This window comes from Leptonychotes weddellii, chromosome 8, assembly GCF_054177405.1.
Source record: "Leptonychotes weddellii isolate Sample4059 chromosome 8, ASM5417740v2, whole genome shotgun sequence".
NCBI classification, from domain to species: domain Eukaryota; kingdom Metazoa; phylum Chordata; class Mammalia; order Carnivora; family Phocidae; genus Leptonychotes; species Leptonychotes weddellii.
In genome coordinates, this window is record NC_138376.1 from 101,831,631 (window position 1) to 101,847,745 (window position 16,115).

The 16,115-nt window shown below is 38.9% G+C and overlaps 1 protein-coding gene across 3 annotated transcripts in view; it reads right to left on the reverse strand.

Moving 5' to 3' along the window:
* Positions 1–16,115, reverse strand: part of STX7 (syntaxin 7) — a 94,561-nt gene that overhangs the window by 47,404 nt on the left and 31,042 nt on the right. For 2 of the 3 annotated variants that reach the window (XM_081829027.1, XM_081829028.1), the window contains exons 3-10: positions 15,345–15,414; positions 12,273–12,366; positions 11,440–11,577; positions 10,593–10,645; positions 9,925–10,021; positions 8,617–8,689; positions 5,687–5,769; positions 1,408–2,747 (exon numbers count right to left, since the gene is read on the reverse strand). In XM_081829027.1, coding sequence (XP_081685153.1) covers positions 2,655–2,747; positions 5,687–5,769; positions 8,617–8,689; positions 9,925–10,021; positions 10,593–10,645; positions 11,440–11,577; positions 12,273–12,366; positions 15,345–15,414 — 701 coding nt within the window. In that variant the 3' untranslated portion in view covers positions 1,408–2,654. Of the gene's footprint in view, positions 1–1,407; positions 2,748–5,686; positions 5,770–8,616; positions 8,690–9,924; positions 10,022–10,592; positions 10,646–11,439; positions 11,578–12,272; positions 12,367–15,344; positions 15,415–16,115 lie in introns of those variants that run through there. The other variant, XM_081829029.1, reaches the window with a different exon arrangement.

The window sequence follows — 16,115 nt, forward strand, 5'->3', positions numbered from 1 at the left end:
TTGCTGGCCTAGATCAAGCTCTGTCTGTGCCCACACGTCTATTTTTCTAGAACTGATCCCCTGCCGACTAACAGACAAGCTGCCTTATGTTGAAATGGCACCTGTTATATTTCTTTTACCATCAATCGTTGTGCAAAACCAGAACACTTCTGTATTTAACGACCAGTGCAAGAGTCAAACACTTCAGGCCACGCTGTCATTCAATTTCTGCACAGTGGCTGGTTGATCTCAATCTGCGCCATTCGAGAATGTCTTTGGAGCCCGCTAAAATGAACAATAATGTGTCACCTGATGAGGCAACTTCTTCAGTTTGAGACGCATGTGGACTGATTCAAATATGCTGACTGTCATAAAAACAACTTCAATTTTATTTTCCATAGTGTGAGCTTCACCTTTCAATGTGATTCTAAGACTAACCTGAAGGAAAACTTCGAGAACTTGAAAACCTTGGCTGTTGTGCTATGTTTCTCCTTTGATTTTTTTCAAATCAAGACTACTCTTTGAGTTCCAAATATTTTGGGGTAAAAATTTCCCTCAAAAATCATTATGTTTCGGGCGCCTGGGTGGCTCAGTTGGTTAAGCGGCTGCCTTCGGCTCAGGTCATGATCCTGGAGTCCCGGGATCGAGTCCTGCATCGGGCTCCCTGCTCGGCGGGGAGTCTGCTTCTCCCTCTGACCCTCCTCCCTCTCATGCTGTCTCTCATTCTCTCTCTCTCAAATAAATAAATAAAATCTTTAAAAAAAAAAAAATCATTATGTTTCTTAAAAGAATGCAAGCCACTAAGGTTCCTGTTTTTAATCACTGATCTGTGTCCCAGGTAAAATAATTTATAAAATACTACACATCAAATGAAAATGAAATGAAAATCACACACACAAAAAATTAAGTGGTTTTGCTATTACTGGGAACTCATCATGAAGCGAATAGGGTAAGTGCTTTTGCCTCTATGAGAATATTTATCAAGTACAACTGTGCAAAAAAAAAAAAAAAATTGAACTGATTTGTGGGAGCCGTGGGAGTTTTATGTAGCCAGAAGATACCGGTTTATCACACGCTTCTCGGTGCTCTTATAGAGAAAGAATATGCTCAATCAGGCCTGATGGGCTTGCACTGACCTCAGCACAGGTAGTATTTGTATAAATTCCTCTCCCTGCCTGGCCCGTCCTGTTCACTAAAGCAAACTGATTTGGTAAACACAAAGTCTCAAAGTTTCCACTCACTCACTCACAAGAAAATTTTCTACGGTCTCTTATGGAGAAAAAAAAAAAAAATGGCGTTTTGCTGACATGCATTTTAAGACTGCCAAACTAAAACACTGAATAAACCAGTACTCCAGAAAGAAGGGCTGCTGTGTGATTATGTCAAGTGTTGCTCCCACAGAAGCAGAGTCCTCATGACACAGAACTATCCACTTTTAAAATCATCTTTATTTTGTTTGCAAAGATACAGTTTACTTAGTTAACATTTTATTTGTTCCCATTTGAAGTCTCATAGCTTTGCCATGTAAAACACTGACTTCACTATCAAACTGCTATATAAGAACGTTATAAAATACAAACTATAAACTAAGATAATCCTCTTTATAGTATTCAGATTAGTGCATTAAAACAACATTGATTTAAAAAAGCAAGTGAGTTAATTGGCAAACATCCAAATTGTTTTCTAATGAAGGGTGTTACAAAATGGTATGCAATGGTAAACACTAAATTTTAAGTGTTAGTGCTCAAAAACAGTAATTCTGGGAAAGTTGCTCCCCCAAAGTAATTCTGACCCAAGGATACACATGTAGCCATTATTCTAAAGGACTTAAGGGAAGATAATTAATTTTCCACAGTAATAGCTGTGGAAGGACACAGCAAAATAAGTTGGGATCTTCAGATTTCTAATGCGATAGATACTGATTTTTCATACTCTTTGTTCAAATTACATTAAACATTTACAGTGACTACACATACCCCAGCAAACACCAGACTTAAACAGGGCCTATGTAAAAACAATCTATCCTTAGTATTTTACTAGGCAATCTACAGCAAATGCTTAATATGTACACGTCGGGAGTATGAGATACTCTAGGAAATTATTCACCGATTTCATTTAGAGTAAACAAGGGTCTTAAGAGAAAACCAACAAGAAAAGATAAATAATTTGTGCTGCTATGAACCAGGAAAAAAAAAACACACCACAAACAGGTACGATAATTTTTAAGTTATTGAGAGTATTTCCTCTGCTGGCTCAAATCAAAACTAAATTTGAGATTTTTAATTGAAGGAACACAACTCTGAGTGCACATCACTCTGTCAGAGACAGATGCACATGGAACACACGCACACCTTTACATTTACTAATTCCAAGAGCTAAGTCAACAGGTAAATAAATTATAAATGAAAGGCATATACAACGTGGACAAAACCTCACAGTTATTAGATCGAAAAGCATGGAAATAATGCCAGCAGTCATACTGAGAAAAACTTTCAGTGTTAGAAAATATCAGATTGAATCCAAAGGAAACTGCCCCCCCCCAAATGAAAATAACAAAGTATGGGAGCCATCCTTTATGGAGTATCTTTAAAATAATAATAATAAAAAAACCATGATTACAGGAATCCTCCTACATAATTTAGAGAATGTAGTGCAATAGGGTGCTCCTTTATAATTTAGCTTTTCACTTTCCATATGATGAGACCGAGAATTACAACTCCAACGACAATGATAAAAATGATGATGCACAGGGTTTTTCTGGATTTGCGCTGCAGATGCAAAAACAAAAACCATGTTTACAGATGTATTGAAGCATCTCTATAGCAATTGAAAATCACTTGCTTCATTTCTAGAGTAAAATCAATAGTAATTAACTGCCCTCAAATATTTGGCTGTATTTTTTTGCTTCTCAAAAATCTCTTCAAATACAAGTGGCACTATTCGTTCAAGAAAAGTCTTCTTGAATTAATGACAGAATTCAGGGGCTAATTATTCAACTTTTGTGGTCATATTTCTGAGTGTGGTTGGGCTTAAAAAAGGAGACACAGAGAAATGAAAGTTACTGACTTAAGCAACAGACTGAGGTAGTCCTATGTATAAAAACTAAGAACAGCTTAAAAGCTAACTTTTATCAAAGAGCTGCTCTTCAAAATGAGTTCTCTGAAAATATCAGCAAGTGTAAATGCTTGGCAATTTCTCCTGAAGTAAATTTACTAGTTTCCAAAATTCCCATTCTTTTAATATTAGTGGAAACTGCATTTAAAAATCTCAACATACACATAAAAAACAAAGAGCTAAAAAATCATAATGCAGGGCGCCTGGGTGGCTCAGTTGGTTGAGCGACTGCCTTCGGCTCAGGTCATGATCCTGGAGTCCCGGGATCGAGTCCCGCACCGGGCTCCCTGCTCAGCAGGGAGTCTGCTTCTCCCTCTGACCCTCCCCCCTCTCATGTGCTCTCTCTCATTCTCTCTCTCAAATAAATAAATAAAATCTTTAAAAAAAAATCATAATGCAGTCATTTAAATTATAGAGGTTAAGAGTTTTGTTCCATTCTTCATTCTGGCCCAGCTGTAGATTTCCTATTTCTTTAATGGCTTGCATATCTCATAGCAACATGCAGGAATCCTTTCTCTTTTTCTCTTAAAGATTTTATTTATTTATTTGACAGAGAGAAAGAGAGCAAAAGAGAGCACAAGCAGGGGGAGGGACAGAGGGAGAGGGAGAAGCAGGCTCCCCACTGAGCAGGGAGCCTAACAAGGGGAACCCTGGGATCACGACCTGAGCCGGAGGCAGACGCTCAACCGACTGAGCAACCCAGGCGCCGCAGAATTTTTTTCTTACAAGGTTGAAAAGTTTGTAAATTTTCTTTGTCAACTAGTAGTACCATAAAATTTACAGAAAGACAGGTTTCCGACTCTGAAATTCTCCTGAAAACTATGATGAATTTCAGTATACCACATATTCAGCAATTTTTTCAACTGAATACTCCCTTACGTGAAGTATGACTTCTCTAGAGTTTGTCTCATCTTGCCTACATATTTTCCCCAGACTCCACTTGAGTACCATAGGCACATGTGTAATATACCTGTAAGAATAATCACAGGCTTCCCCCACAGGGTATCTGTGGCCCAGGGCACCCTCCCTAGTGTGGGATGGTGAGGTCCCAGGGTACTGCAATGATGAGTACTGATCAGCTTCCCCTACACTCATGGTTCACCCAAACTATTAAGAAGCACCATATTTTGCAGAGGCAAGAGTTTAATATCAAGGTTTCCAAGGAGAACTACAGGGAAGCTGCTTTTTTCCTCAGCACTGATGTTGAACGGCTCTTCCCTCATCTCTCCAGGGCCCATGGAATTAAGTACGGGGCAGCTTTAGATATGGAGGTATGGCTTGGGAAGATGTGCTCCTTTCTCCCAGGGTGGCTGTAGGGTCTACCCTTCCCAAAGAGGGGAAAAGTAAAACTTGGAGATATATCTACATCCCTCCAAAATCCAAAAGCAAAACAAAATAACATGTAAACCTAGTTGCTGATAAATCTTGCTAAACAATACGTCTGAGTAACTGTTGGCATTTATAGATTATTGTGTGTGTGTGTGTGTGTGCACGTGTTCATGAATGATACCTACGTGTGACAGTAATTCTACTGAGCTGCATACCTGAATCACATGCACACAGAAGGTAAAGGCGAGTTAGAGTTACTACATCACTGAGTACAGGTGGCTGTAACTCAGCAATCTTCATATAGCTTTACTGTTCTCTATATATCACTAAGTATGCGGTGATTTGTCTAGTGAAAAATGGCACTGAAATGAAAGGGGACTTCTGAGGTTGGTTAGAAAAGCAAAAAGCAATTGAAAATATCTAAGACTGTGATAATATCTTAGGTATTTTAGAAGAAGGCAACACGGTCTGAGAAGATAATTATGAACAACAACAAAAAGTGGAATTTTAAGAGGGAAATCAAATGCTATGGTGGTATTTAGGGGTTCCCGAAGAGCCTGGCCTCATTTTTATTGCCTATATATCATATGATATATTCATAGTTCATGGTCCTAATATCTGTGTAGTACTCTGATGTGCTTCATATCTGTCACATATACGGACTCCCTATATTAACCTGATCCATTGAAGAAATCAATTCATTCCTGGTGAAGGGTCTGCTGAATGCTGACAATACCCAGTGATCAAGGGCACTCCAAGGGAATATAATTTCCATAGGACTTGATGAGAATTCTCTAGAGCAAAGATCTTTGCCTTCTTACTGCAGAGTGCCACAGACAAAAAAGAAAGAAAAGGTGGACGGAAACAGTGAGAGACATAGGGGAAGAAAGTTATCAAAGAGGTTTCTGGTTTGGAAGGTCACAACAGCATCAGAGACCTCCAGCTGTCAGAAATGCCTGGAGTTGTCTATCTACTGCTCCCCTCAGGACTCTAAACACTGAACTTCCTATCCCTGGGGGCCACAATTCTGTTTGACACTGAGAATAAACAGGAAACAGGCTAACCCCAGTTTTAAACAGACTGGCAGATATCTGGACCTGTCTTCCATGGGATTTTAAATTTTAACATCTCCAGCCACCTTATACCTGATCAATCTTTCTCTCTCTCACACACACACACAGACCAAACACACACACACACACACACACACACACACAGACTGGAAAGCCTAAGTTACAAGATAACTCACTGCGGTTAATATTACCTGATATTCTGCTGCCCTTGACAGCTGTTGGTTTGCTTGCTGAACGTGCACGTCTGCATTCTCCACATTGGCTTCTATGCTGTCTTTAAAATAAAACACACACACACACACAATGTGTGCTGATGCTCCAGTAAGACAGCTGCTTAAATCACAAGACTTCATGCAACATAAGACCAAACATGTTCACTATTCAAATGTTAACACTGGTAGTATACGGGCAAAGTTGAATTTCTTTTTAAACTGGCTCAGAGTCTTCTTTACACTATTTCTCAAATGATCCAAACAACACACAGATACTTGAAAAGAAACTGGATCATCCTCATTACGACACAACTCCTGTTCTACCTGGTAACCCCTGAAAAGTACTAGGGAGTTTGTGTGCTCTGATGGTCAAGGCAGCACCGAACATCTAACAACTGTTCCTGAGAGTCAACAGAGTATTGAAAACCATCAGTCAACCTCCTCCTTCTGAGCTAAAACCCAGCCCTCCCTGAGGGCTCAGGCAGCCTTCTCACGTGGCGACAGTTTCCCCTCCCTCGCTGCTCTGGCCTAGAGGTGGAACCAGTGGCCCCCACAGCCTGAGACCACGGCCTCCCCCTTCTCCCCACCAACACTCAGCTTACAGCTCATGCTTGCAAATGCATCCAACCCCCCGTAGCAGACATCTATAGACCTCATGGTCTTTCCTTCATTCTTTGAATATTTTAGCCCTGGATTCGCCGATGGACCCTTCAATGCTTCTCTTTTACAAAATGGCAATTTCAGAAGCCAACTGCTGACCTGCTAACACCTGCCTTCTCCATGCCTTGACCATACTTTTTCAATGACTTTGCCTGTTTCCCCTTCCCAGCCACCCACCTCCATGATCATATCCCAAGCCTCGTCACTACTGGTAACTGCAGCTTCTCTATAAACTCAGTTTCAAACCTCACTCTCTGAGCATCACCTGCTACCTGTCTAGCACTCTCCTTCCAACACCCCAACGTCACTGACCTACCACTGTTTCACTGCCCCTCAACACACTTTGTGCCCTCACCTTCCTCCTGATCCAGCTTAGATCTCCCGGGCCACCACTGAGCCATACTTCTCGCACTCACCCTCAGCTCCTTTGCCACCTACCTCAGTCAGACTTATGTGACAACACCTCAACCTGCACCCTCACAGCTGCACACGGGTACAAAAAAAAATAACCGACATTGATTTCTTTCACTTCGAATTCGTGACTGCCAAGCAAGCCTCCTTCATTTCAACTGGCACGTCACACTTAACATATCCCAAAATTGTCGATCTCCATCCCTCTAAACCCGCTCCAGTTCCAGACTGACCCAGCTTAGAAAATGGCAACCTCATCGTTTCCCTGGGCTTGCCCCAAACCTTACGAGTTGTCCTTGAGTTCATTCTCTCTCACACCCACATCCAGCCAAGTTAGCAAATCTTTTTGGTTCTACATTTTAAAGCTATCTAGAATTCTACCGCTTCTCACCAATTCGCTGCTTCCATCCTGATCTGAGGCAACTGCCCACCCCGATTCCTGCCATCACCTTGGAAGGGGTCTCTTTGCTTCTGGTCTTGTCCCTTTATGGTCTGCTCTCAACCTAGCAGCCAAAGCGAATCTATTAAAACTTAAGTCGGATGATAACACTCCTCTGCTCAAATTCTCCTGTGGCTTCCCATCCGTTAATAGTAATGCAAGTCCTCACAAGGGCTCAGCGCCCTACATGATGTCAAACTTTATGACCTCTGATGTCATCTCCATCTCCCTCTTGCTCATTTCACTCACCAAAAACATCAGATGTGCTTCTGCCTGAAGGCCTTTGCACTTGCCCTTTGCTCTACCTGGAAAATTTTCTTTCACTTGCTCCCTTAATTCCATGAAGTCTTCACTAAAATGTTACTTATCAGTAAGGTCTTCCTTGACCACCCTAGTGAAGCAGTAACATTCCCCACCACCAGTAGCCCCATCCTACTACCTGCCTTATTTTCCCGAGAGCACTTATCGGCATTTACTTACTTTTCTTTCCTTTTACAAAAATTCTCTCTCCTCCAATTAGATTGTAAGATGCATGAAGGCAGGGTCTTCTACCTCTTGTTTAATTTCAGCTAAATCCCCAGTGCCTAGATTTGTGCCCGGACATAGCAGGCACTCAATAAATGTTTACTGGATGAATGAATGAATTGGTTTTTGAAATTTTACCCCATTATCTACTGTGGCTACAGAGAAGGGTAAGAATGGACAAATAATAGCTGTAGTAAAATATAGTTCCAAGTATTTCAATGAACCAAAATCAGAAAATATATGAAATCTATCTTTAGCCACATCCGCTGATAGCTTCATATTTCTAAATGATAAAAATGATCAGGACACTGATCAGTGCTGGCAGTTACACGGTACCTGAAGAGCTATTACATTTAAACTTTCAGGGAGTCTTAGCCACTGATTTTTTTTTTTAAAGAATTTGTAAAAGAATGCTTCGCATCTAAGTAATACCACTAAATTAATGTACCGAAAAGACACTGGAATAAATAATCAGGCAAACGGCTACCTATTCCCTCTGATCTAAAAGACAAGGTATTATAAAGAGCACAGGTTTCCCAGAAAGTGCTTGGTGTGATGAGAATTAGTGGGGCTGAGATGGAAACCAGGGGTCTGGCAAACAGGCGGCAGTGAGACTAGAGGCTGGCTCCACGGTCTCAGCAGCAGCAGGCTCTGGTGAGATGTGGGGCTTCAGAAATAAATGAAGCCAGTTGATTCAATCAGTGGGAGCCAAAGATGAGATCTGTTTTAGATAATGCCAAGGGTGATGCTTTGTCTATTGGTAGAGGCTGTGCTTTTAATTCCAGGGGGTCCCAGAGACACAGGGGTTACTCTTGCTTGAGAGGTTCCTGCAGGTAAACTGCGTGTAGCTTTCTCCCACCCCAGTGGGGCTTACCTATCACATCTCCTTGTTCGTGGATCATCATTCCCAAATCTTTAAATATTTCATTGATATCCATAATATCAGCCTGAGAGAAAAAGGCACGTGTTACTATAATCAGAAATTCAGCCCTCAATCCACAAAGGGGAAAAATTAAAAAAAAAAACAAACACCAAAAAACAGAAAACAAACAAAACCCCAAACCACCACTTAGACACAAGTGAGAATGCATCTAGGCTTAATACAGAGATTTTGGAAATATCAGGAAACTATATGACTAGAGGCAACCCTAAGTAAGACGACCTTGAATGACTTTAACCAGTTCTAAAGGTAAGTTTGTGACACTAAAAATACCAAGCAAGGCACATGGACACCAGGAATCTATTAACAGAGAAGTGCCCTGGGTCACTGAGTTTATATTGATATAATCTGATAGTTTTGTTATCACTAGCAGTATTACCTCATAAGAGTATAAAATATCATTGTTATGATTTATTCCTAGTAAAAACTTACACATCAATTTGACATTATAAAAGTATAAAACATTAGGTATAAATTTTAAGTCTCACATTAGTAAGTTTGATTATGCAATGGAATAGCAATGAACAAGTTATAACTTTACTTTTCTTTAATATATGATAACTATTATTTTGCCTGATTAAAAAGTTAAGTTTAAATAGTCTATGGGGGGGACAATTTACATATTCATCCTGTGCCTTAGTTTTCCCACCTATAAAATGGTGATGATGATGACACAGTTAACTACTTCATGGTTTTTATGAGAACTAAATGAGATAATGCAAAGAATTTATCACATGGTGCTTAAAAACCCTCAATAAATTGTAGCTATGGTGAGCTATTAGCCAGTCTTCTAGGGAATAGGTAGGTTCCATAAGAACTAAGGCTTACTAAACCCTTCAGATCTCTTTGACGTCATGAACATACTACAGAGAAATAAAATACTCGTACAGCCCCTGTCAAGTCTTATTCATGCGGCTCTGAGGTGTATCATGTGTTCCAGAAGTCGTCCAGACTCCCTGAGCAGACCTGTCTGGACTGAGTTTTTCTCCATGCTAAGGACCTGAGATGATCTGACAGGATAAAAAACAAAAGTAGGAGATGAGGGAGGTATGTTCTCTCATTTTAGCACGAATTCCAACGAGATTTATTTAAAAAAAGGGAATTATTCTCATTTACACGAAATGCCACCACATTGATATATTCAGTTTTCTTTCTCAGGCCCCTCCCCCAGCATTGTCTAAGCATCTTGAGGACAAACACGCTGAGAACAGAGCAGCCATCCAACTGCCACGTCAAGCTTACTTCAAGCTGCCGAATAGAAGATTCTCTCTCCTGAATAAGGCGGAGGTCATCCTCTGTAATTTCTTCATCCTGCACCTGCACCTGAGGTTGAGCTTGGCTAACAGACAGAACAGAACATGGAAAAAAAAAAAAAAAGGAATGGTATTAAATTAATGGGACTTCTTTCCTTATTTAAGAAACATGAAACAGAATATCTTTTCTTCAAAGTCAGAGAATTGCTTCAACTTCTTATATTCTTCAATTTTAAGATTATAACAGAAATATTAAACTATTCATGTTTCATTTCATTGATTTTTTTTTAGAGTTATTATTTAATTATTGGAAGTTATATTTGGCAACTGCATATTTCTTTTTGGTTGACTTAAACGTCACGGGAGGAAATAATCTCCATCAAATAATAATTAAGTCAATCATATTTACTTGGGTAAATAATTATTTACAAAGTATTACTGCTACACTGGAATATTTTATATATATGTAGACGTTATAATTATTTTGAAAAAAATTTCAAATTTATTGCTTTCTATTTATAAATAACTTAGGACAGTCATGATATAATAAACTGAAAACTTTCATTCTGCTGCAGGGATCATAATGTATAAATATATTTATACAAAAAAGTACATTTGCAAAATTATCTTTTGATCTGTATGTTTTGTATTTCTTACCTTTCCCAGGATACAAGATTCCTTTCCTTTGAGCTGTCCTCAGGAAAACCACCCTGAATAATTTAGTAATAGAATGGACTGAGAAGGGGCAAAGAAAAAACACCAAAACTCACATTTTCTCTTATAATAATCTAAACTGATTTATGTACGCATGTGCACGCACACGTGTGCGTGTGTGTGGAGAGAAAGAGAAATGTTTTTGTTCTCATTTTCTAGGTCAAGTGCTTCGAGTAATAATAAAATTGTATCCTAAGCTGACAAGGAAGGAATTCATTAAATATTCTCAAGGGCCAAATAATTAATATTACTTGATTAAAATGTACTATAGTCCTGGAGCCTCTACCTTAAGGAACAAGGAAACAACTTGCAATAGTTTTGAAGGGAATTTAAAATTAGATTAACTCAAAATTCCACTTTAAGTTTTCCTTTTATTTTCCCCAGGCTTATATTCATTTTCAGTATCCACACAACATACTGACTGTTCATTCCTGTCCTCTTCATATGACCCAGGAGTAAAGTGTTCCCTACATGAGCCCTGACAGAACGTGATGGCCTCTAGTACAAATCAATGTGGGACTATCACTCAGGTCTGACCCCTAGTCTTTCTGACAAAATGCTTCCAAATTTTTATATAATCATCTGTAATCTTTGGTTCCATGACATGGACAAAATAATCACAGCAATACATAACTATCATCCTTCTTAAAATTGAGCAGAAAAACCTGAAAATAAATATTCAAATACTGACTGCCAAGATAGTCACAGATCCTTATGACTTAGAAAAATGCTAATGTAGTCTTTCAAAGGAACATCAGATTCACTTTATAATGCCTTGTTAAATACTTACAGATACTCTGGAACTGGCTCTTACTCGAGCAACAAACTCTTTCTCTTTCTCTGCAGCTTGCCTCTGGACCTTTTGAAAGTTTGTCAGTGATGTTGTGAATTCAGCCACCAAGCGATCCTTCTGTATTTTCCTTTGACGCTAGAGGAAAGGGGGAGAAACCTACTAGAATCAAGCTGTGAAGTTCTATAGAATTCACGAAAGTTGTTTCACCACTAGCTGGCTCTTCATTTTATTCTGAAATTCTCACTCACTCTCCAATTACGGGGCCCTACTGATTAAATCTCAATAACATTTTGACAACATGTTCAAATGCTATGTATATTTACCATCTTGAGGCAAAATGTTCATAATGTTGGATTTTTCACCTCAAATTTTCATCCTAAAAACTGGGCCATGATTTTGAGATTATTTTTAAGTAGTTCTTTTTGTTTTCTTTTTAGGAAAATAAAACCTTGTACTCTTACCTAAGTAATAACTTCTGCTAAATAATAAGCAAGGAAATAAATATGTGCCCCTAGGAAATCTCACATCCTGAATGAGTGTGCATGTCACATGGAGTCAGCTCTGGAAGGCCAGGAAACAATTACTCAGGAAGCATTTTCTGAGCACTTGCTTAATTATGGGTCAGGGCAACTGCATGGAAATAATTTTTGCTTTATTGAACCACAGGATACTACCTGGGCAATTAAATATAGTTTTGTGTTCTGTGAACTAATCTCAAATACAATTTTTCCCCCTTAATTTGCTTTCTAGCATAACAGTTCAAAGACCCTACAATGTATGTGATTTCTTTCACATTCAATACATCAACAATGTGTCTTAAGGCTTGATACCTGTTCACTGGGGGTGGTGGGCAGAGATCCAAACTCTTTAATGTACTTATCCGTTTCTTTGGCAAGTTGGTTAGTATACTGCTGCTTCTGTTGCCTAAAGTGAGAAAACACATGTTATATCAAAAGAACAAAGAGATTTCTTTAAGTTACAACTCTGCCAGTTGATGAATAATTTGATAAAAATCACTATTTTATAGACTGGCTCTAAATTTTCTCTATGAAAACAAAATATTCAGGGCACCTGGCTGGCTCTGTTGGTAGAACATGTGACTCTTAATCTCACGGTTGTGAGTTCAAGCCCCACATTGGGCATGGAGCCTACTTAGAAAAAAAAAAAAATTCCAAATTCTATTTTTTTTATAAATATTGAGCAAATATTACATGGAAAGGTCTTTACTCACACGGGGCAACCAAGCTTTGAGACACAAATCTCAGCAGCCATTAAGAAAGGAAGATGACTCGAGCCAAAGCCAGACTGTGGGATGTCTGATGCTTTAGATATGGGGGTGGGGTGGTGGGACCCTTTTGTCTGCATTCCACAATTGGGAGGTCAGTTGAATAAATGAAGAGGATTTGTCACCTGAGACTTCATCCAATTCCCAGGGCTTGGGGTACAGGTAGCCTCTCTTTCTCTATCTGGACATTTATAACCTTATAGATACTTAAAAAAAGGGGGTGGGGGAAGAGGTAATTAACAGTAATATGCATTTACTATTTTTCAAGTTTGCTGTGGAAAAAATAATACCATTTCTCTGTAAAGAGGAAGAACACAATATAAGAAGTAAATTATATCAGTATCTGTATCTATCTTGCTAGCCAGCTTATAAAGTAAAAAGTCAGATTTTTTTTTAAAGATTTATTTGTCAGAGATAGAGCTAGAGAGAGAGAGAGCGTGCATGCACAAACAGGGGGAGTGGCAGGCAGAGGGAGAAACCGACTCCTCGCCAAGCAAGGAGCCCGATGTGGGACTTGATCCCAGGACCCTGGGATCATGACCAGAGCCAAAAGCAGACGCCCAACCGAGCCACCCAGGCATCCCCAAAAGTCAGATTTTTAACTAAAGAACTTTACTCTAAAAAATAGCTAATATTAATGTGATGCTTTATAAATTACATCAGTACTTCTCAAATACATTATCTCTCATTTTTAACACCTATTAGTCACATTTGGGATCCTTTAAAATAATGAGATATTGTATAATAGTATTTTTAAGTATAGATACCTTTATTTGACTGAGAAGGAAGAATTACAACCTACTTTTATCTATTTCTCAAGTACCTTACCTTTAAGATGCCCTTTAAAATCTTTAGAAAATGTAAGATAGCTAAATTTCTTTAATTAATTGAAAAGAAGACTTTATTGATATCTACCAACTCACAATCTCCACTACTAACCTTAGCAAAATATTGTATCTATTAATAATTATGTTTCTATTCCATTTTAGTTTTTCTTAAAGATTTATTTATTTATCAGAAACAGAGAAAGTGTGCAGAAGGTGAGAGGGGAGCAGAAGGATGGGGAGGGAAGCAGACTCCACACTGAGTGGGGAGCCCGACTTGGGGCTTGATCTCATGACTCTGAGATCAAGACCTGAACCGAAATCAAGAGTCAGAAGCTTAACTGACAGAGCCACCCAGGTGCCCCTCTATTCCATTTTAGTTTATGGTTTATTATTTACAGTTGGGGCATTTTTTACCACCTCAATATCTATCCACTGCAAAAAAAAAGTCAGTATAAATTAGACATAACTATAAATTCTTCAAAATGTACTTCATAAAAAACATGAATTCCCATCACCTAACTTTTAATTTCTTCCTCTTTGTAATGTTTCCTTGTATAGCTAACACTGTGTGGAATATCACTTACTACATGTATGTTACTTCAAATATGGCTGTAACGGCACTGAATGATCCTTGAGCAGGAGCCCGACGTGGGGCTCCATCCTAGGACCCCGGCCGGGACCACGACCTGAGCTGAAGGCAGGCGCTCAACGACTGAGCCACCCAGGCATCCCGAAAATAATTGTTTTGATCTATGTATTTTACTCCAGATGAGAAAGATTCAGATGAGAAAATGTGTAAAAACACTGTAAAATCTGTTAACACCACAAAGTATTACTGTTGTTCTTCTAACAGCATATTAATTTCCTGAAACATGTACTACAGAACTTCACTAGAACTTTTTTTTCCCTTAAACAAAGGCTAATGCTTTCTGAAATTCAAAGATTTAGGTATAAGTTTTTTAGGGATAGCAATTCATATTGAGTATGGACTGGAATCTAAACCAAAGAAAAATCTAGTCACTGAAGCAATTGTTAGCTATGGGAAGTAAATCACATAAATAGAGAAGCTTAGAATATCATTTTTCAAAAGCCACCAAAACGACCTATTCAGGGGCGCCTGGGTGGCTCAGTCGTTAAGCGTCTGACTTCCGCTCAGGTCATGGTCCCAGGGTCCTGGGATCGAGCCCGACATCGGGCTCCCTGCTCCGCGGGAAGCCTGCTTCTCCCTTTCCCACTCCCCCTGCTTGTGTTCCCTCTCTCGCTGTGTCTCTCTCTGTCAAATAAATAAATAAAATCTTAAAAAAACAAAACAAAACAAAAAAACCCGACCTATTCAATAAGTATAAGAAACGCAACTAGGGCGCCTGGGTGGCTCAGATGGTTAAGCATCTGCCTTCGGCACAGGTCATGATCCCAGGGTCCTGGGATCGAGTCCCACATCGGGCTCCCCGCTCAGCGGGGAGCCTGCTTCTCCCTCTGACCCTCTCCCCTCTCATGCTGTTTCTCTCTCGCTCACTCTCTAAAAAATAAATAAAATCTTTAAAAAAAAAAAAAAAAGAAAGGCAACTAACAAAGTTCTGCTTTGCTAGAGCGAGCCAGCTCTTGAAAATAAAGAAAAATATCTGCCTACCCTGAACAGGGAAAAACCTACACAATAGGTTGGTACAAATAAAGGAGCTGAAAAATCTTATTAATTTCCATTGTTTCTCCAGTAAACCTAACACTACATACCATCAAAGCAACATAACAATAAGTGATTTTTTTCCTTTTTTTAATTATTAAATACTTACAGCTGTTGCCTCAGTTCAGGTGAATCTTGAGGCGTTCCAAGTTGATTCAGACTCCTCTGTATTTCCACAGCTATTATGATGAAAAGATAAATGTATAATTGTTATAAATGTTAGGGCAACAGAAATTAAGTTAGAAATTAATACAGGCAATTGGAAAATTAGAAAAAAAAACCAGAGAGATAACATAGAAAATGTTAAATGAGAAAAAAATGAAGAATAAGTGGTTTATTTAAATCAGTTACAATAATGAATTAATTTTCAAGAGGAAATTGTGTGGGGATGTAAACATGTGAAACTGCACTTATGATCCAAAAATATTATTTTCCTCTCTAGCTCCTCAGAACATTTACAACAATGGCACATGGACCTTCACTTAACTCTACTGGCATAAAACTGTGAGGAAAATAATTGTAACTTTACATGAATCAGTGGAATACAAAGTGAACGAATGACTGTTAATAAACAAAGGAGGAATAATAAAGATGAAACATTTGTAATTTTCCATGTAATAATGGATCCAGGCAATGCCAACAGAGGATGCTGAAACCAGAGAACATTCACAGAATCTGAAATTATCACCACATGGATGACATTAATAAAAGAACTAACTTCACCTTGGATAAATTTGTTGCTTAAAACAAATGATCAGGGCACCTTAGGTGGCTCAGCTGGTTAAGCATCGGACTCCTGATTTCAGCTCAGGTCATGATCTCAGGGTCCTGAGATGGAGCCCAGAGTTGGGCTCCCTGCTCAGTGCAGAGTTTGCTTTTC